Source organism: Lithobates pipiens, unplaced genomic scaffold, assembly GCF_037356315.1.
Source record: "Lithobates pipiens isolate NorthernLeopardFrog02 unplaced genomic scaffold, aLitPip1_a1.2 Scaffold_35, whole genome shotgun sequence".
Lineage (NCBI taxonomy): Eukaryota > Metazoa > Chordata > Amphibia > Anura > Ranidae > Lithobates > Lithobates pipiens.
In genome coordinates, this window is record NW_027507811.1 from 21396011 (window position 1) to 21417265 (window position 21255).

Consider the following 21255-nt stretch of genomic DNA (forward strand, 5'->3'; position numbering starts at 1 on the left):
GCACGTGCACCCAGAACTTTTAAACCACATCCTCAAAAATCTCGACTTGCACAATGCAATACTTGAGCCCTCTTACGCCAGGGGTAGGCAACCTCGGCCCCCAGCTGTTTTGAAACTACAAGTCCCATGAGACATTGCAAGACCCTGACAATCACAGGCATGACTCCTAGAGCCAGAAGTATGATGGGATTTGTAGTGTCACCACAGCTGGAGTGCCGAGGTTGCCTGCCCCTGCCTTACACAATCTCACCCCCGGAGAACCTGAGGCTCACTTGGTCTCAACTGTTCTCTAGTACGTTCGATATTTTGAGTTCCAGAGTCTGCATTCAAGCCATGCCCATAATGAGGGGCCCTCTCCCTGCTAGACTTGTATTTTTATATTTTGGAGAGGAAAGGAGACCCACAGTGTGGGCAGAAAGAGAGATAGGAACTGTAGCAGGAAGATTTTACCACCGGGGTCTCCAAGAAAAAAGAAGATTCCAAAGGGTGACTTAGTCCACCAGTTGTTCTATGGCCCGAAAAATTCCACCGGTTGTAAGCCTACGTACATGTTTCAACAGCGCTAGCAGGTATGTGGACTCTCTGATGTCTAATTAGGCTTCTTTTTTGTGTAAAACATTTCTCGCACTTTGAACATGAATAAGGGCGCTCACCCGTGTGACTTCTTTGGTGTCTAAGGAGGTCTTTTTTTATAGTGAAAGATTTCCCACACTCTAGACATAAGTAAGGACGCTCTCCGGTGTGAATCCTCTGGTGTTTAAGAAGGTCTCCTTTCATAGAGAAAGATTTCCAGCACTCCGAACAGGAAAAAGGACGCTCGCCTGTGTGACTTCTCTGGTGATTGAGGAAGTCTCTTTTGTCGATGAAACTTTGCCCGCACTCTGCACACGAGAACGGACGCTTACCTGTGTGAATTCTCTGGTGTTTAAGAAGGTCTCCTTTTTGAACGTAAGTCTTCCCACACTCTGAACATGAGAAAGGACGCTCACCCGTGTGACTTCTCTGGTGATTGAGAAGGTCTCTTTTGTCAATGTAACCTTTCCCGCACTCTGAACATGAGAAGGGGCGCATACCTGTGTGAATTCTCTCATGTTTAAGAAGGTCTCCCTTCATGGTGAAAGATTTCCCGCACACTGAACACGTGAAAGGGCGCTCACCAGTGTGAATTTTCCGATGTCTAAGAAGGCTACCGCTGTCGGTGAAGGATTTTCCGCACTCCGAACATAAGAAAGAACGTTCACTGGTGTGACTTCTCTGGTGTCGATATAGGCATGATTTGCGATAGAAACATTTCCCACACTCTGGACATGAGAAAGGACGCTCCCCCGTGTGTATTCTTTGATGTATGAGAAGTTCTGATTTGCGATAGAAACATTTCCCGCAATCTGAACATGAGAAAGGACGTACATTCGTGTGAATTTTCTGGTGTTGAAGGAGGTCTCTTTTCATAGTGAAAGATTTCCCACACTCTGAACATGAGAAAGGACGCTCACCTGTGTGAATTCTCAGGTGTTCAAAAAGCCTTCCTTTCGTAATGAAGCACTTCCCGCAATCGGCACATGGGAAAGGACGCTCGCCCTTATGAATTCTTTGGTGCATAAGAAGTACTTTTCTCTTAATAAAACATTTCCCACACTCTGAACATGAGAAAGGACGCTCTTCTGTGTGACTTCTCTGGTGTATAAGAAGGGCTTCATTTTCAGGGAAGGATTTCCCACACATCAAACACGGGAATGAATTTTCTCCTGTGTGAACTCCTTTACGACTTGAAGAACTTTTTGTGGGATTTGATGGATCTGTACTGTGAAATCTCAGGAGGATATCTGGAGTAACAGTATGTGATGTATCAGAAGATTCCTCAGGATTAGAGGGATCCATTGATCCCTCAGAAGGGTGAGGTCTGTGATGTGTACATTCAGTATTAGAACTTAATCCTGGAGAATATTGTGCAATTCCATTGTCTTCTGTATTATAAGGTGGAGGTAAAATATGATGTCCTTCAGAGATTTTCCCATTCCAAACATAGTGTCCATCTGTTGGAAAGCAATTGTTTTTGTAAAAAATTTTGTGATTTTTACTTCGTTCACTCAAATATATCATTTTGCATTATATTGAGGAATGGAGATGGACCTTTCATATGGTGTACAGTATCTCCTCCTCATTTGTTGGGAACATGACGTTATATTGAGGAATGGAGATGGACCTTTCATATGGTGTACAGTATCTCCTCCTCATTTGTTGGGAACATGATGTTATTTTGAAAAATGGAGATGGACCTTCCATATGGTGTACAGTATCTCCTCCTCATTTGTTGGGAACATGACGTTATATTGAGGAACAGAGATGGACCTTTCATATGATGTACAGTATCTCCTCCTCATTTGTTGGGAGCATGACGTTATATTGAGGAATGGAGATGGACCTTTCATATGGTGTACAGTATCTCCTCCTCATTTGTTGGGAACATGACGTTATATTGAGGAACAGAGATGGACCTTTCATATGGTGTACAGTATCTCCTCCTCATTTGTTGGGAGCATGACGTTATATTGAGGAATGGAGATGGACCTTTCATATGGTGTACAGTATCTCCCCCTCATTTGTTGGGAACATGACGTTATATTGAGGAACAGAGATGGACCTTTCATATGGTGTACAGTATGTCCTCCTCATTTGTTGGGAACATGACGTTATATTGAGGAATGGAGATGGACCTTTCATATGGTGTACAGTATCTCCTCCTCATTTGTTGGGAACATGACATTATATTGAGGAATGGAGATGGATCTTTCATATGGTGTACAATATCTCCTCCTCATTTGTTGGGAGCATGACGTTATATTGAGGAATGGAGATGGACCTTTCATATGGTGTACAGTATCTCCTCCTCATTTGTTGGGAACATGACATTATATTGAGGAATGGAGATGGACCTTTCATATGGTGTACAGTATCTCCCCCTCATTTGTTGGGAACATGACGTTATATTGAGGAATGGAGATGGACCTTTCATATGGTGTACAGTATCTCCTCCTCATTTGTTGGGAACATGACGTTATATAGAGGAATGGAGATGGACCTTTCATATGATGTACAGTATCTCCTCCTCATTTGTTGGGGACATGACATTATATTGAGGAATGGAGATGGACCTTTCATATGGTGTACAGTATCTCCTCCTCGTTTGTTGGGAACATGACGTTATATTGAGGAATGGAGATGGACCTTTCATATGGTGTACATTATCTCCACCTAATTTTTTGGGAACGTGACCTTATATTGAGAGAAGGATATAGAGGAAGGTTTGGGAAAGACTTGAAAGGTGCTGTGTGGGGACAAAAGGATTCCAACTCCACCTCCCTTTCGTCCACTGGGTCTGGGTGAGTGAGTCCAGTGGAGATCACTATGGGAAAGGGCAGCTGGAGAGGCAGTGTTAGATTCTTGAATGCAGATTTTAGTAACATCAAGTAGGTTAAAGCAGTGCTCATCAACCCTGTCCTCGGGGGCCCACTAACAGGCCAGGTTTGCAAGATACCTGAAATACATCACAGGTGATATCATTTGCTGCTCAGTGATTGCAGTATTCTAGTCTGAATCTCCCCAAGGTAAAACTTGGCCTGTTAGTGGGCCCTGAGGACAGCATTGATGACCACTGGGTTAAAGGAGTTGGAGATAGAAAGATAAATGAGAGAGGTGAGCTTGTTACAGAACGAGCAGGCATTGGGCCCATGAGAAGGTTGGGCTGGGTGTTGAAAGCTGAGGAATCAAAATTAGAGTGTAAGCCCTTGTACACACAGTTGGAGATTCCGACAACCAAGTCCGTCGGATTTTGTCCGACGGATTTTGTCCGAAACTGTTGCATACACACGGTCGGACAAAGTTGTCGGAAACTCCGATTGTTCAGAACGTAATGACGTGATTTGGTTACGATGGGACTACGTTCAGGCTAGTAGCCAATAGCTTTGGTGTAGGAATTTGATCTGAGCATGCGTGGCACTTTGTCCGATCGGAATTCTCTACACATGATCGGTGTATGTCCGATCGGAGCATTTTGTCTGAAAATTTTACCAACAAGTTGGAAAACTTGGTCCGTCGGATACTCAGACGGAAACAGTCCGATGTAGATCACACACAGTCGGAATATCCGACAAAACGGTCCGATCGGACACACTAGGTCAGAATCTCCAACCGTGTGTACAAGGGCTAAGAGTTGTAGCTGCTGCCAGAGGAGGTTGGAATAAAGAATTATTTTATCTTTGCTGGTGAAAATTGGGCTAAATTGTGTAAGGGTTTTCTGCCTTCCTCTGGATCAGTTGCCACATTAGCATTTTCTAGGGGGGCAATGTCTACTTAAATGCACATACTTTATATTCATAGAAGTAAAATAAAAATGTGAACAGTTTTTTTTCATTTAGTGTTTATTACTTACTTGTGTCTATCTGTAGAGACGATTCCTCCTCTTTACATTCCATAATCATCTCCCCCTCCTCCATAGACTGCTGATCTCCACTCACCAACCTCTCTTCTTCTTCCTCTTTAATCTCAACTTTCATGTCTTTCAGTTCTTCACCCTAAACCCCCCAAAAAAGATAGAACAAAACATCTGGAAAAATTTAGTGGAAATAACATACATAGAAACATATTCTCCTATAGTTTAGCCACTTGAGGATTTTTAATGTAGGAGATACCACCTAAAAAAACTTCAACAGCAGCTTCTCTACCCCTAAAATCACTCCCCCATGTTGATATTGCTTGCAATTACTGGCTGTCATAATGAATAGAGGGGAAAAGTACTGTTATGCCGCATACACACGATTGGAATTTTGGTCGGAAAAAGTTCTGATGGTTTTCCCGATGGAATTCCGACGGGATTTCGCTCAAGCTGTCTTGCATACACACGGTCACATCAAATTCCAACCGTCAAGAATGTGGTGACATACAACACATACGACGGGACTAGAAAAAGGACGTTCAATAGTCAGTAGCCAATAGCTTCTGTCTCCTAGTTGAATCTGAGCATGCGTGAGTTTTTGCGCATCGGAATTGCATACACACGGTCGCATTTTCCGTTCGCGTGTACACTGCATTAGACTTTACATACACTGAGTAATGAAAATTAATCACAGAATAAGCAGGCTCATACTGGAAATGTAAAAATTGCTATAGGTCTATAGGGGGTTTTGAAGCGCAAAACCTGAAGTGGTCAAAATAATTTATTAGTTCTATACCTACCTGATGATGGTGAGGGACGATCTGACCTTCCCATGTGGAATCCCAGGAATACAGAGGACGGGGACATCTCTCTGGTGGGTTTGTGTCACTGAATGATTCCATCATGAAGGGGTCTTTGTGTCTTTTGGAAAACCTCTCCATCACACCAACCTCATCATCCTCTTCTTTTATCTCTTTTTTAACAGCATTGTTGGGATCACTCTGGTTTATAACCTGTATATTTTATAGAAATGAGTTTAGCTGTAACCACATAGATATTGAACAGGCCAAAATGTAAATATCAGCTATTAGTTAGCTTACTACTTAACCTTATGTGAGAGGGTGTGATCCTCCTGTGTGGAATCCCGGGAATACAGAGGAGGGCTACATCTCTCTGGTGGGTTTCCATTACAGGATCCATCTACCTGATGATGGTGAGGGATGGTGGGATCTTCCTGTGTGGAATCCCGGGAATACAGAGGACGGGGACATCTCTCTGGTGGGTTCCCATTACTGGATCCATCTGTAGGAAACACACACACTGACTGAATACATTGTTTCTATGTGTTTATCAGATGATGGGGGATCTAGGTGGACCCTCCGTACTGCTCTCTCCTTTACAATAAAGTCTCCTCTTACCCGGTGATGTGAGAGGCGGCTGATTGTCCATCATGACGTCCTTGTAGAGATCCTTGTGTCCTTCTAAATACTCCCACTCCTCCATGGAGAAATAGACAGTGACATCCTGACACCTTATAGGAACCTGACACACACAATGATACAGTCACCATCCAGACACATCCCTTGTCTGTTACTGGATAATGTCCCAGAATTCCCGGCACCGCTCACCTCTCCTGTCAGCAGTCCAATGATCTTGTTGGTGACTTCTAGAATCTTCTTGGCACTGGTTACCTCTGTTGTCAGGCAGTGAGGTGGAGGCACTGTGATGGGTGATGTCCTGGGAAGACGGCTGCTGGGTGTCATTGGATCTCCAGGTCTTTTCTTCACTACTTTATAATCCTGTGTAAAGGGAGAATATAATAATTATCACAACATGCTTCCCAGAATCCTCCTCACCTCTCCAGTTAGGTCTGTGTTTTATTAATAGAGATAAGAGTGATGTCATGTGACCTCCCACAATCCTCCTCACCTCTCTGGTCAGCAGGTAGATGATCTCCAGGGTGAGGTTCAATATCCTTTCAGTCATGTGATTTTGGCCCGTCTCCATCTTCATTGATGTGGTCATGTGATCTACAAAAGACTCTCCTCTCTGTAGAAGGATAATAAACTGAGATTTATCTGGACTGTACCAGAATACTGGGAATAATGTCGGCACAGATTTCCTCCATAGTTCTGACACCTCACTGGCTTCTTATATTATATTAATGGTTTCACTTATCAATCTCATGAGTAAAAAAACAGACTCTTATTAACCACTTGAGGACCGCCGTATTGCCATTGTACGTCAGCACAATGGCACAGGCAGGCATAATCACGTACATCTACGTGATTGCCTTCCAGCGGGTGGGGGGTCCCATCGGACCCCCTCCCGCTGGTTACGGCGGTCCGATTCGGTCCAGGAGCGCTCCGTGATGAGGGGATGGCCGTTCGTTTTCGGCCACCCCCTCTGGATCGCTCCTGGCCAATGAGAAGCTTCCTCCCCTGTGTATTGTTTACACAGGAAGGAGGAAGTGATGTCATTCTCCTCGGGGCGGTCTTTTTGACCGGACTACGAGGAGAAGAGTAAAAGTAAGTCTGCACGAACACTACACTGACATGTAGGTACACACAGGCACACAAACCCCCCCCGATCCCCCCCCCCGATCGCCCCCCGATCCCCCCCCGCCCCCCCTCCCCCCCCAGTCACAGTGTCACTGATTGCATTGATCATTTCTTTACTGATCAATGCATTCAGTGTCAGTTGTGACAGTAAAAACTGTCAGGACAGTTAGTGTTAGGTCCAGGGTAGCCCCCTATCACCCCCCAATAAAGATTTAACCCCCTGATTGCCCCTAGAGTTAACCCTTTCACCCCCTTTTGCCAGTGTCACTAAGCGATCATTTTTCTGATCGCTGCATGTGTCGCTAGTGTCGCTAGGTAGCTAGTTATTTTTTTAGGTTCACCGCCAGGTTTTTATATCGCTAGGTACCCCGATATACTACCCAATAATGTTTTTAACCCCCTGATTGCCGCTAGTTAACCCTTTCACCCCCTTTTGCCAGTGTCACTAAGCGATCGTTTTTCTGATCGCTGCATTAGTGTCGCTACAGTCGCTAGGTAGCTAGTTATTTTTTTAGGTTCACCGCCAGGTTTTTATAGCGCTAGGTACCCCGATATACTACCCAATAATGTTTTTAACCCCCTGATTGCCGCTAGTTAACCCTTTCACCCCCTTTTGCCAGTGTCACTAAGCGATAATTTTTCTGATCGCTGCATGTGTCGCTAGGTAGCTAGTTATTTTTTTAGGTTCACCGCCAGGTTTTTATAGCGCTAGGTACCCCGATATACTACCCAATAATGGTTTTAACCCCCTGATTTCCGCTAGTTAACCCTTTCACCCCCTTTTGCCAGTGTCACTAAGCGATAATTTTTCTGAACGCTGCATCAGTGTCGCTAGTGTCGCTAGGTAGCTAGTTAACTAGGCTCCCAAAAAGTCCCCCACATGTGGTATCCCCGTACTCGGGAGAAGCAGCAGAATTTATTTTGGGGTGTAATTTGACTTCTGCCCATAGCATGTGTGAGCAATATATCATTTAGTGACAACTTTGTGCAAAAAAAAAAAAGTTTGTAATATTCCCGCAACTTTTGGCAAAATATAAAATATTCCATGGACTCAACATGCCTCTCAGTAAATAGCTTGGGGTGTCTACTTTCCAAAATGGGGTCATTTGGGGGGGTTTTGTGCTATTTTGGCATTTTATGGCCTTCGAAACTGTGATAGGTAGTGAGGAGTTAAATCAAAAATTTGCACCCTTAGAAATCCTGAAGGTGGTGATTGGTTTTCGGGGTGCCGTGCGCGACTAGACTCCCAAAAAGTCCCACACATGTGGTATCCCCGTACTCAGGAGAAGCAGCAGAATGTATTTTGGGGTGTCATTTCACATATAACCATGGCATGTGTGAGCAATATATCATTTAGTGACAACTTTTTGTAAAAAAAATATTTTTTTTTTTTTTTGTCATTATTCAATCCCTTAGGACAAAAAAAATAAATATTCAATGGGCTCAACATACCCATCAGCAATTTCCTTGGGGTGTCTACTTTCCAAAATGGGGTCATTTGGGGGGGATTTGTACTGCCCTGCCATTTTAGCACCTCAAGAAATGAGATCGGCAGTCATAAATTAAAAGCTGTGTAAATTCCAGAAAATGTACTCTAGTTTGTAGACGCTATAACTTTTGCGCAAACCAAAAAATATACGCTTATTGACATTTTTTTTACTAAAGACATGTGGCTGAATAAATTTTGCCCTCAATGTATGACTAAAATTTAGTTTATTCGATTTTTCTTATAACAAAAAGAAGAAAATATCTTTTTTTTTCAAAATTTTCGCTCTTTTTCCATTTATATCGCAAAAAAAAAAAATCGCAGAGGCAATCAAATACCATCAAAAGAAAGCTCTATTTGTGGGAAGAAAAGGACGCAAATTTCGTTTGGGTGCAATATTGCATGACCGCGCAATTACCAGTTAAAGCAGTGCAGTGCGAAATTGCAAAAAGACCTCTGGTCCTTAAGGTGTTTATTGGTCCGGAGCTGAAGTGGTTAAAGTACAATACTAAAAAAAAAAAAAAAGTTTATTCTAGGTTTTCTTTGATTGGAGATGTATTAAATATGCTGTTCTTGTATTCTTATGTCTGTTCCAGTTTGGGAAATTTCCATTCATTTCTATTCCTTCTGTCAACAGAACAGGATATGAGTAGAAATCGCCCAATGGGAATATACACAGGCCATTTGCCGTGTGCTTTGTTTGACACAACATTACGGTTGCACTCCTAAAGAAGCTTCGTTTAGAGGCGAAACATGTTGGGTTAAGGATATATATATTTTTTTTTTAGTTTGTCTTTTACTTTGAATGAGCACTGATCATTCAAACTCGCTCATCCATGTCTTTATGGACCTGGCTTTGGGCTCACAGTCTCCGAACTAATTCATCCCAAAGGTGTTCTATTCGGTTGAGGTTGCAGGTGCAGGCCAGGCAAGTTCCTCCACCCCAAACTCGCTCATCCATGTCTTTATGGACCTTGCTTTGTGCACTGGTGGGCAGTCATGTTGGAGAAGGAAGGGGCCGTCCCCCAAACTGTTCCCACAAAGTTGGGAGCATGAAATTGTCCAAAAGGTCTTGGTATGCTGATGTCCTTAAGAGTTCCCTTCACTGGAACTAAGGGGCCAAGCCCAACCCCTGAAAGACAACCCCCACACTATAACCCCTCCCACCCCCTCCACCAAACCTTACACTTGGCATAGTCAGGCACGTACTGTTCCCCTGGCAACTGCCAAACCCAGATACGTCCATTGGATTGCCAGACAGGGAAGTGAGATTCGTCACTCCAGAGAACACATCTCCACTGCTCTAATGTCCAGTGGTGGCGTGTTTTACACCACTGCATCCGACGCTTTGCCTTGGACTTGGTGATGTAAGGCTTGGATGCATCTGTCATTTTACGTGGCCTACCACTTTCGTTGCTGCTGTTCCCAGTTGCTGGAGATAAAGGCCTCATGCACATTAGACTTTTCTAAACACTTTCCTCCTAACAAGGAGAAAAAGCAGCATTAAAAAGGCGCCTAAAGCCGCGTTTAGACACGTTCGGGTGTTCATTCAATTATTTTTTCCAGAATAGTCATTTATTCTGGCCGTTGAAATGAATGAACGCTTAAGCGCTAAACACGCCCAACGTCTAGGCCAGTGGTTCTCAACCAGGGTTCCGTGGAAAGCTCGGGTTCCTCCAGAGGTTGCTAGGGGTTCCTTCAGCATTGGGCAATTTCTGCCTCTCAGATAAGTTCCCACTCACCCCATTGATCTTTTTAGCTATCTGTAAGGAGGTAATTCTTCCCAATGACCACAAGTGTAAGGACCATTCTTCCCACCGACCATCACACTAATGTATCATGAGTTGTAGATTTCTAATTTTTCAGCAGGGGTTCCCCGAGACTGGAGAACTATTTCAAAGGTTATAAAATTATTATAAATAACAAAAGCCGAATGGCCCCTTACTTTAAAAAGTGCCTTGGTAAGGGGCCATTCGGCTTTTGTTTTTTATAATAATTTTAATAAACAGGATTACACTATTTTTGGCCTGTTTATATCCTTCACATATACTACTTGGCCAACCATCTGGGGGAGTACCAAGTTTTTTCTTAAGGGCATCCCATACAACCCTCATTGTATTGCAGCAAAGCATCATCGTGCAAAGGCTTTTATTGACCTTATTATGGGAACAAAAAAGGTCAACAGCATCTGGTAAGGAGATATCATCTATACATGGAGCACTTTGGGTGTACAACACACCGGAGAAGGTGATCTATCTTTAAAGGAAAAAAATTGGTCGGCATTCATTCACTGGATTGGACGCTTTATTTTATTTTATTTCACTTTATTTTTTATCTTTTATATATTTTTTCAATGCGTTACTTCTAGCACAAGTTGTGATTTTTTTGGTGGACTATAGGGCTGAAACAACGAATCGATTAACCACTTACAGACCGGACCATTTTGCTGGTCAAAGACCAGACCACTTTTTGCGATTCGGCACTGCGTCGCTTTAACTGACAATTGCGCGGTCGTGCGACGTGGCTCCCAAACAAAATTTACGTCCTTTTTTTCCCACACATAGAGCTTTCTTTTGGTGGTATTTGATCACCCCTGCGGTTTTTATTTTTTGCGTTATAAACAAAAATAGAGCGACAATTTTGAAAAAAAAAACCGCATAATTTTTTACTTTTTGTTATAATAAATACCCCCCAAAAATATATAAAAAAACATTTCCTGACGCATCATGGCAGCACACACACTGGGTTGTGACTCCGCCTCCACAACCTGATAGGACTGGTTAGCTATACGATTTGAAGAGGAGTCCACCGTTGCATTCTCCTTTTTTTCCTCACCTGAATGGGACATCACGTTTGCGATCGGTTAGCAATGGAGCCCCTTACCGCTCTACCCCAGCTAGGTTCAGCCTCTCCTACCTGGAAGCCCCTGTCCGTACGGTCTCTAAATGGGCTATAACGCAGGGGGCCCCACTCTGGTGGTCTCAGGGGCAAGACAACAAAATCAACATAACAGACCTTTGAAAGACAAAACCTTAAAAAGGTTTTAATAGTTTGCAGCGGTCTCCCCCCCTATCTGTTTTGGTTCCCACTTACTTCCCAGGCATGCCTCCCTTTCTGCTTGTTTTTTCGTTTTTTTTTCCCTTTTTTTTCCCTTTCCTTTCGCTCTGGGCACGCTGAGCCCTGTAGTTCCACAGCGCTGTGACCTCTCCATCATGGCGGCCGCGTTCGGACGCTCGGCGCTCAGGAAGTAATTTTCCCCTTGTCCTCTGCATTTGCCAGCATCCAAGATGGCGCAGGGCGGCGCAGCCAGCCAGTGCGCATGCGCGGCGGTGATGTCACTCCTCCGGCGACGGCGGGCTATTTAAAAACTGTCATTTTCGTTTTGAAGTGCTGCTTGTGCTTTCTACAACATCTACCATCCTGATCTCTGCACACAGCCTGCTGACTTGCAAGACAAGTCCTCCTGATCTCTGGTAAGCCCTTTTTCTATCATCTTTATGTGCTTTACCATTTATTTCTGTGTCAGCACCTTCTGCCCATACTCTGCATTGGCTCTTACACTGAAAACCTCTGGTCACAGGTGTACTCTATTCTTCCCTATGGAGACCGCTGCCTTAGTAGACCATCCTAGAACTACAAGGTAAGGGGACGTATGGATTGGTAAGCAATAAAGAGGAGAAAAAGAGAGCACTGCCATTAATACCTTTCATTTTGGTAGCTCTGGCAGGTCATCGGGGTCATCCCATTCTAAAAGAAAGGAACGTTCCCCCTCAAGGCACTCTCAGCGCAGTCGGTCAAGGTCTTCCCGTCATCGCAGAGAAGCGTCATCCTTACACCGAGAGGAACACCATACCCGTCCTGCGGTTAATACCTGCTGGGTCTGTGGAGCGCAAGCATTACCTAGTAAGCTTGTTTGCCAAATCTGTCTGGAGGAAGCAACTCGAGACAAGGAAGCTGACGCTAGAGAAGCTTCCAATATTATAAGAGACTCGGTTAAAGAAACAATCTTGCAGGTGACAGCTTACGATCCAATCAGGTCATCTAACTCAGCCTCAACTTCTCACACCCCTCAGGATCCAGACGACTCCCCAGAGGATGAGGAACCCCTGGCCCCTACAGTTTTCGACTTTGCATTAATAAACCCATTTGCGAAATCAGTTAAGGAGGCGATCGGTTGGGAAGAAGAGAGAGACGTCCCACCTAAGTTACGGAAATATTTCCCTAACCCAAAAAAAAAAAAAAAAAAAGACCCTGAGGTCTTCCCCTTTATTGAAGAGCTAGAGGAGCTCATGAAAGATGAATGGCAAAAAACAGAAAAGAAGTCCGGCTTGAATAACAGATTAGGAAAGCTCTATCCCCTAAAAGAGCCAGCAGTGAACCCTCTTATCTCCGCTCCCGTGGTAGACTCCTCACTAATGCGTTTAGCGCGCTATGTAACCCTACCAATAGAAGACGCCGTAACCTTTAAGGATGTGATGGATCACAAGATCGTCCTCGACCTTAAGAAAGCCTATTCAGTAGCGGGGGGGGCCTGTAGGCCAGCAATTGCTCTAGCAGCGGTCGGTAGAGCCATCACCTCCTGGACTTTTGGCGTTGAAAAATTAATTGTAGAAGCAGCAGACCAAGACAAGATTATTTCAGCACTGCAGGAACTCAGCCTTGCGGGTGATTTCGTAGCAGAGGCGGCGGTGGACGTTATACGGTCCTCAGCAAGAGCGATGCTAGCCTCAGTAACTTCCAGAAGAGCTCTCTGGCTAAAACCTTGGGTTGCTGACGCAACTTCCAAATCCAGCTGGTGTAAGATCCCTTATGATGGCACTAACCTTTTTGGTTCAAAATTAGATTCCGCAATATCAAAGGTCACGGGGGGAAAATCGTGTCTAATACCGTCGGACAGAAGATCCAAACAACAAAAATCTTTTTGATGCCACGCATGCCCAGCCCGCAATAGTAGGTGCGAGGCTGAGGCTATTTGCCCAAGTATGGATAGACAAAATAAAGGAACCCTGGACGATATCCACCGTTCAGCAAGGTCACAGGTGGAAGTTCAAGCGAAAACCGCCAAAAAAAACACTACAGTCCTACCAAACTACCTTTTTCGCGCCTGAAACGAAAGCTTTGGGTCAGATACATTATGGAGTTTCTCCAAAAGCAAGCAATCATAGAAGTTCCACAGGAGCAGAGAGGAGAGGGGTTTTTACTCTCCCCTTTTCTTGGTGTTAAAGAAAACAGGAGACCTGAGGCCTGTGTTGGACTTAAAAAAGTTAAACCAAATGATTCTAGTCGAATCGTTCAGGAGGGAGAGTCTCCAATCAATATTACTAACAATAGGAGAAAAAGATTGGATGCTCTCGGTCGATTTGTCCGACGCTTATCTACACATTCCAGTGCATCAAATCTTTCAAAAGTACCTGCGCTTTGCGATAGGCAAGCAACACTTTCAATTCAAAAGCCTCCCATTCGGGATATCGACGGCACCCAGGACCTTCACAAAGGTGTTACTTCCGGTTATAGCACTATTGAGAGAGAGGGGTCTAAGAGTCCTACACTATCTCGACGATATTCTTCTTCTAGCAGACAATCGAGAAACACTTCTACGACATCGTTCAATTCTAATTTCCACACTCCAGCAATTCGTGTGGATAGTGAACTGGAGGAAGAGCAGCCTTGTCCCAGTACAGAAAATGGTCTTCCTAGGAGCCGAATTGGACACCAGATCCAACACAGTAGGGCTTCCCCAGGAAAAACTTTATCCTCCTATCCGCAAAGTAAAAAAGCTACTGTCAGTAGACCACCTGTCTGCAAGAAAATGCTTAAGCATTCTGGGCTCAATGTCATCAACCTTTCTAATGGTTCAGTGGTCCCAATGGAACTCGAGGGTATTCCAGAATTCGTTCCTAAAACAATGGAACGGGGTGTCAATGTCACAACAAATAACAATCACCAGGACAGTCAAGGAGTCAGTACGATGGTGGACTCAAACCAGCAATTTAGCACGCCGTCGTCCTATTGTTCATCCACTCCCAGAAATAGTAATGTCGGACGCCAGTTATCTTGGGTGGGGAGCGTATCATCTAGACCGGGGAGCACAGGGCCGCTGGCCCTTCTGTCCACAAGGGATAGTCTCAAACGTTCTGGAACTCAGGGCTGCATGGCAAGCACTTCTAACTTTCAGTCCCCTTCTTTCAGGGAAGAGTGTCCTCCTGCGCATGGACAATACAGTGGCTGTGAATTATGTCCACAGGCAAGGGGGCACCACAAGCAAGGTCCTAATGCAGGAGGTTCGACCTATAATCGAGTGGGCCCAAGTCTACCTGACGGATTTGAAGGCAGTATACGTACCCGCGATTCACAACCAACTCGCGGACGACCTAAGTCGAATATTTATTTCAAACAATGAGTGGTCTCTCAGTCACAAGGCCTTTACTCTTCTGACACGCAAATGGGGCGTTCCCGATATGGATCTGGCAGCAACTCCAGCGAACCGCAAATGTACTCGCTTCTTAGCAAGGACCGCCTATCCAGCAGCAATAGGGATCGACTGTCTCCACCATCCTTGGGAATTTCGCCTAGGTTACATATTCCCTCCGGTGCCCCTAAAAGCCAGGTTTCTGGCCAGACTGAGGAGTTCGTCTTCCACAGTAATAGCAGTGTTGCCCTTCTGGCCCAGAAGACCATGGTTTCCGTCCATCCTGCAATTGAACACAGAGGAGCCTCTCCCACTTCCGCTGTTCCCAGACTTGCTCTCACAAGGGAAATTCCTACACCCGTCACCAGAGCGATTACACCTGACGGCTTGGAAACTGAAAGGGAAAGGTTGCTAGATCAGGGTTGTTCATTAAGAGTAATATCCACCTTACAACAAGCAAGGAAGAAATCGACAAACAACATATATAATAAGATTTGGAAGAAATTTTCCGCAATAGCCCAACTACAGTCCTGCAACCCCCTTTTCCCATCAGTCTCTCAGGCGTTAGAATTTCTACAACTAGGTCTAGAGAAAGGATTAAGGTCAAGCACCTTAAAAGTTCACGTCTCTGCCATATCCGCAATGACAGGAATCAAGTGGGCTTTAAACCCCCTCATCATTCAGTTTCAGAAGGAATGCCTAAAAATAAGGCCTCCCAGAAAACCAACTTTTCCGACCTGGGACCTGTCGATCGTTCTGGAAGCTTTAACAAAAGAACCTTTCTCGCCGGGGGGGATCAGTATCCCTATGGGACTTGACATTAAAACTATCATTTCTAGTTGCAATCACATCGGCCAAGAGGGTCTCCGAGCTGCAAGCTCTATTAATCAAAGAACCACACCTAGTTTTTTTCCCAGACAGGGTCGTACTCAGACCTTCGGAACAGTTCGTGCCAAAGGTAGCATCTAGCTTCCACTTTAATCCGGAGATCAATCTTCCTGTTTTTCTCAACACAGATGGAAATCCGCACCCTCTGGATGTGAAGTCTGCAATATCTGCCTACCTGGAGGCTACCGCTCTATTCAGGAAGTCAGAAAACCTCCTGGTCATTCCGCATGGCGCCAAAAAAGGTCAAGCGGCTTCTTCAAGGACAATATCTTCATGGTTGATTAAAGTCATCAAGAAAGCATATCTAGTTCAACACCTTCCAATACCGGAAAACCTGAAAGCGCATTCAACGAGGGCAATGGGGGCCTCAAGGGCAGCGTACAGTAGAGTATCATCAGAGACTATTTGCAAGGCAGCAACTTGGTCATCAAAAACCACATTCATGTCGCACTATAGAATAGACCCGGCTCAATTAACTACGGTTGAGTTCGGGAGATTAATTATTCAATCAAATTCATCCATATCTTGTACTTGAGTAAATAAAAAACTTCTGAAAGGCACCCTCCCATGTAGCGAGTTATTTCCCAGTGTGTGTGCTGCCATGATGCGTCAGGAAAACGGAAAATTGTATACTCACCTTTCCGTAATTTTCCTTTCCTGACGCATCCCATGGCAGCACACAGATCCCACCCCTCTAAGGTGATAGTTACTGAGAATGCAACGGCGGACTCCTCTTCAAATCTTATAGATAACCAGTCCTATCAGGTTGTGGAGGCGGAGTCACAACCCAGTGTGTGTGCTGCCATGGGATGCGTCAGGAAAGGAAAATTACGGAAAGGTGAGTATACAATTTTCCATTTTTTATACCCTCAGTTTAGGCCGATACGTATTCTTCTACATATTTTGGTAAAAAGAAATCACAATAAGCGATTATTGATTGGTTTGCGCAAAAGTTATAGCGTTTACAAAATAGGGGATAGTTTTATGGCATTTTTATTAATAATTTATTTTTTTACTAGTAATGGTGGCGATCAGCGATTTTTATTGTGACTGCGACATTGCGGCGGACACATCTGAAATTTTTTACACATTTTTGGGACCATTGTCATTTATACAGCAATGACACTGGCAGTGAAGGGGTTAACCAGTGGGTGGCAGTGTAGGGGTTAAGTGTTCCTAGGGGTGTGTTACTAACTGTTGGGGACTGGGCTTTGTGTTAGTGAACACTGATCTCTGCTCCAATCACAAGGAGCAGAGATCAGCGTCACTTGTTGCTAGGCAGAACGGGGAGATGCTGTTTACAATGGCATCTCCCCGTTCAGCCACCCCATGAGACGATAGCGGTTACCCCCACGGCGATCAAGTCCGCGGGACCCGCGACCGGACTCACAGGGGTCCCGACTGGCACACGAGTGAAGGGGTTAACCAGAGGGTGGCAGTGTAGGGGTTAAGTGTTCCTAGGGGCGTGTTACTAACTGTGGGGGGCTGGACTTTGTGTTGTGAACACTGATCTCTGCTCCAATCACATGGAGCAGAGATCAGCATCACTTGTTGCTAGGCAGAACGGGGAGATGCTGTTCGCAATGGCATCTCCCTGTTCAGCTGCCCCGTGAGACGATTGCGGGTATCCCCGCAGCGAACGAGTCCGCGGGACCCGTGACCGGACTTCACCGGCGGCACGCTCACAATGGCAGGGCGGCATTTAAAAATGGACGTACCTGTACGCCCAGGGCAGGACTTACCATTGGGCTTGACTGGGCTCAAGCCCATGGGCCCCTTCCAATAGGGGGCCCCATGGGCCCCACCGAGATACATAGCCGGGTGTACTCTGCTCCGCTCCGCTCACAGTCACGCCCCGTCCCACCCTATGATGGACATAACACAGGGACTGGGTGTGACTGTGAGCCAAGCCGAGTACACTCGACTACTCTCAGTTCCGCTCGGGACCCGAGAGCCGCTGTAAGGACATATTATGTGACCCGTCGCAGTTTGCTACGGAAGTGACATTCCGTCACCGCCATCTTGCTATACCCCACACTCGTCCACAGTAAGGATACACTAAGAAGGGGTAAAACGGACATGTTGTTACACCCAGCAGAGTTTTGCATTTTAGACATATTTATAACATTAAAGTTGGAATATAGTGAAATATAGTACTTACAACTCCGTCTGACTACTTAGATGTTGAATTTTAAAAGCAGCAAACTTCTGTCAGATTAGCAAACCTGTGAGATGAGCAGGGTTGCCGCTGCTTTTAAAATGTAAGATCTAAGTAGTCAGTATTATTTCACTATATAAACTGACTTTACTGTTATAAATACGTGCAAAATGCAAAACTCCGGTGGGTGTAACAAGATGTCCGCTTTACCCCTTCAAAGTGTATCCTTACTGTGGAAGAATGTGGGGTGTAGCAAGATGGCGGTGACGGAACGTCACTTCCGTAGCAAACTGGGACGAGTCACTGAATATATTGTTACACCGCCGAGAGGACCCGAGAGCCGTCGAGATACACAGGACTCTGTATCTTGGCAGACCATTTTTAAACTTCAAGACTGCAATGACAAGGCTGCACATGACACTGGGGCAAGGCTGCAAATGACACTGGACAAGGCTGCAGATGGATGGGCAAGGCTGCAGGTGGACACTGATAAGGCTGCATTGATGGGCATTTAAATGTTAAAAGTTTTTTCCTTTAACTTCCCTCCTAAAAGTTTTTTTCCTTTAAAATTAGCTCCTAAACTTGGGGTGCGTGTTATACGCCGGTGTGTGTTATAGGCCGATAAATACGGTAATGTATAGAATGTAGGGCCCAAAAGTGGCTCAAGCCCAGGGGCCCCCACCACCCTAAGTCCTGCCCTGTGTACGCCAATATGCCTGCCCGTGCCATTCTGCCGACGTACATCGGCGTGCGCCGGTCGGGAACTGGTTAAAGGAAAAAATTGGTTAGCATTCATTCACTGGATTGGACACTTTATTTTATTTTATTTCACTTTATTTTTTATCTTTTATATATATTTTTTCAATGTGTTACTTCTAGCACAAGTTGTGATTTTTTTTGGTGGACTACATTAACCAGAATATATTGTGGATATTTTGTTGGACTTTATATTCATTTATTTTCCAGCATATGGTGTGTATATGTTGTCACTTATGGTTTCACAGGGTTGACAACATTTTACACATAGGACACCGATTGATGTGCAATCATATGTACAAAGGGCTATTCCAAACACAGGTGTAATATCAGTGTCCTACCACTAGGCACATAATAAGGTTGATTCATCTCCAGTTGTATTTTTTATTTTATTTTTTTGACACGTTAGTTTAATTCACTGGTCAGTCATTTATAATTCATTATATAGCGCCTCCTGTTTAATTCTTTTTCAACATTGCACTGGGGTATTTCTCACCCAAGGTTCGGGAGATAGCAGCTTTTTATTTTAATTATAAATAAATATTTTAGTTCTTTTTGGCGCAAAGTATTAACACACAACTATGATGTCTATTATCTTAAAAAAAAATCTTTATTATAACAAATTGAAGATAAAAGACATCACGGCATTAGAATACAAGAGAGATCGGTTATCGGTTGATGTATTTCACACTAAAGAACGCTGAGACCCCTTTCACACTTGTGCGACTTGTCCCACGACTTGGGGCTGCAAAGTCCCATGACAAGTCATTCCCCATGATTTCCAATGACAACCATTCATATTAGTACGACTTCAAGTCGTGCCGACTTCAAAGTAGCCCCTGCACTACTTTGGCTGACTTTGATGCGAGTTACACAGGCATTCCTTGAAATCGCTGCAAAAATTGCATCAAAATTGCGACCTGCGAAGTCGCGGTAGTGTGAAAGGGGGCCTAAGGGCTCATTTACACTGAAGCTTCGGCTTCAACACACATTAAACGGCTAGTTTACACTTGCTTCAAAACAAGGCTTTGGACACGCTTTATTAAAGCTCTTTGAGCGCCAGTGAAAGCCCCTGTCACTAAATAAAATGGTTGGCTTAGAGTCCTGTTTACACCTTGCTTTTGCTTCACTTCAAAAGCGATATCCCATGTAACTTTAGTGGTGCTTCCAAGCGTCTTCAAAGCCTCCATAGAAGTCTGAAGCAAAGCTCGCTTGAAGCCCCACCAAAGGCTCACTGAAGCCCCACCAAAGGTCCATTGAAGCCTCAGCAAAGCCTCATCGAAGTTCCACCAAAGCCTCATCGAAGCCCCACCAAAGCCTCATCGAAGCCCCACCAAAGGTTCATCGAAGCCCCACCTAAGCCCCAAGAAAACGCAAAGAGTAAACAGGACTATAAGCTATTCATTTTATTTAGTGACAGGGGCTTTGACTGGCTTTCAGAGAGCTTTAACAAAGCCTGTCCGAAGTCTTGTTTTGAAGCAAGTGTAAACTAGCCCCGATTGATATAAATAAGTGTTATTTTAGCGTGAAACACATTACCAGATCTCTCTTGTATTCTAATGCTGTGATGTCTTTTAAGGATCCTACTAGAGTGTGCAGCCATCCACTTCTTCTACTCAAGCTTTTCCGGTTGCAAGCTGGACAGACACCTCGATGTAAGGACTTGTTCAGGGGGTATTATGTGGACTGCCCCGGACCGCTGCTTTATTTTGGTTAGCGTTTAGGTGCATTTACAGGCACCCGTCATTTATTTCTCCCCCAATTGCTCCTCTCCTGAACGAGATTTTGGTTGCATTTCTATTTCTGCCCATAAACCCCTATGTGCACATGGACGTTTAGAGGAAGAAAAGACAAACACCTGGCGTTTGACAGCTGCAATCTGCATGCGGTCAATGGAGAATGACAGGGGAGGGGGATGGGTTACTGGGTGTAAATATAAAATAAGATCTTATTACCTCCTCTGTTGCCAGTTCCAGCAATGTCTTCTCTCTACTTCCTCCCGACTCACCTCTCACCCGGAACTTCCTTAGGAGTGTTACATCACTTCCTGTGTTGAGCAGTATTACTTCCTGTCTCTATCGGGTATCACTTCCTGTTTGTGCTTTTCCCTCGGTTAGCCTCCATTCACGCCTCGTAAGTGCTTAGAGAATCACTTATGCAGACATTTTTTCTACACTTATACACATTTTTTTTCTTTTTTACAAGAATTTTTTCACGTGTATACAAGTTTCTGGGTAAAAAGAAGATCTTCAGTTGCATCACAAAACATCATTTTTTTTTGCATATCCATTATTTTTTTTTAATTGCTTAAAATACACGTTTCCTGCCTAAAAACAGGCGTAAATAGAGTGGAAGTTAACAGACAACATCAGCTCATGTCTACAAAAATTTAGAGATTCTATATTTAGGTCTTTAAACCAGAGACTCTGGATGGACAGTTGGATAAATGGTTCTATATTTAGGATGTATCTGGTCTATAAACCAGAGGCTCTGGATGGACAGTTGGATAAATGCTGGTATGTGCTAACTGAACCATCTCCACCCAAAAACTGAAACACTGCTATC

The 21255-nt window shown here is 44.4% G+C and overlaps 1 protein-coding gene across 1 annotated transcript in view; it reads right to left on the bottom strand.

The window, feature by feature from the left end:
* Positions 1–21255, bottom strand: part of LOC143955206 (uncharacterized) — a 139623-nt gene that overhangs the window by 21897 nt on the left and 96471 nt on the right. The window contains 5 exon segments of the mRNA XM_077465292.1: positions 549–2033; positions 4430–4571; positions 5233–5445; positions 5541–5734; positions 5851–5980. Coding sequence (XP_077321418.1) covers positions 549–2033; positions 4430–4571; positions 5233–5445; positions 5541–5734; positions 5851–5980 — 2164 coding nt within the window.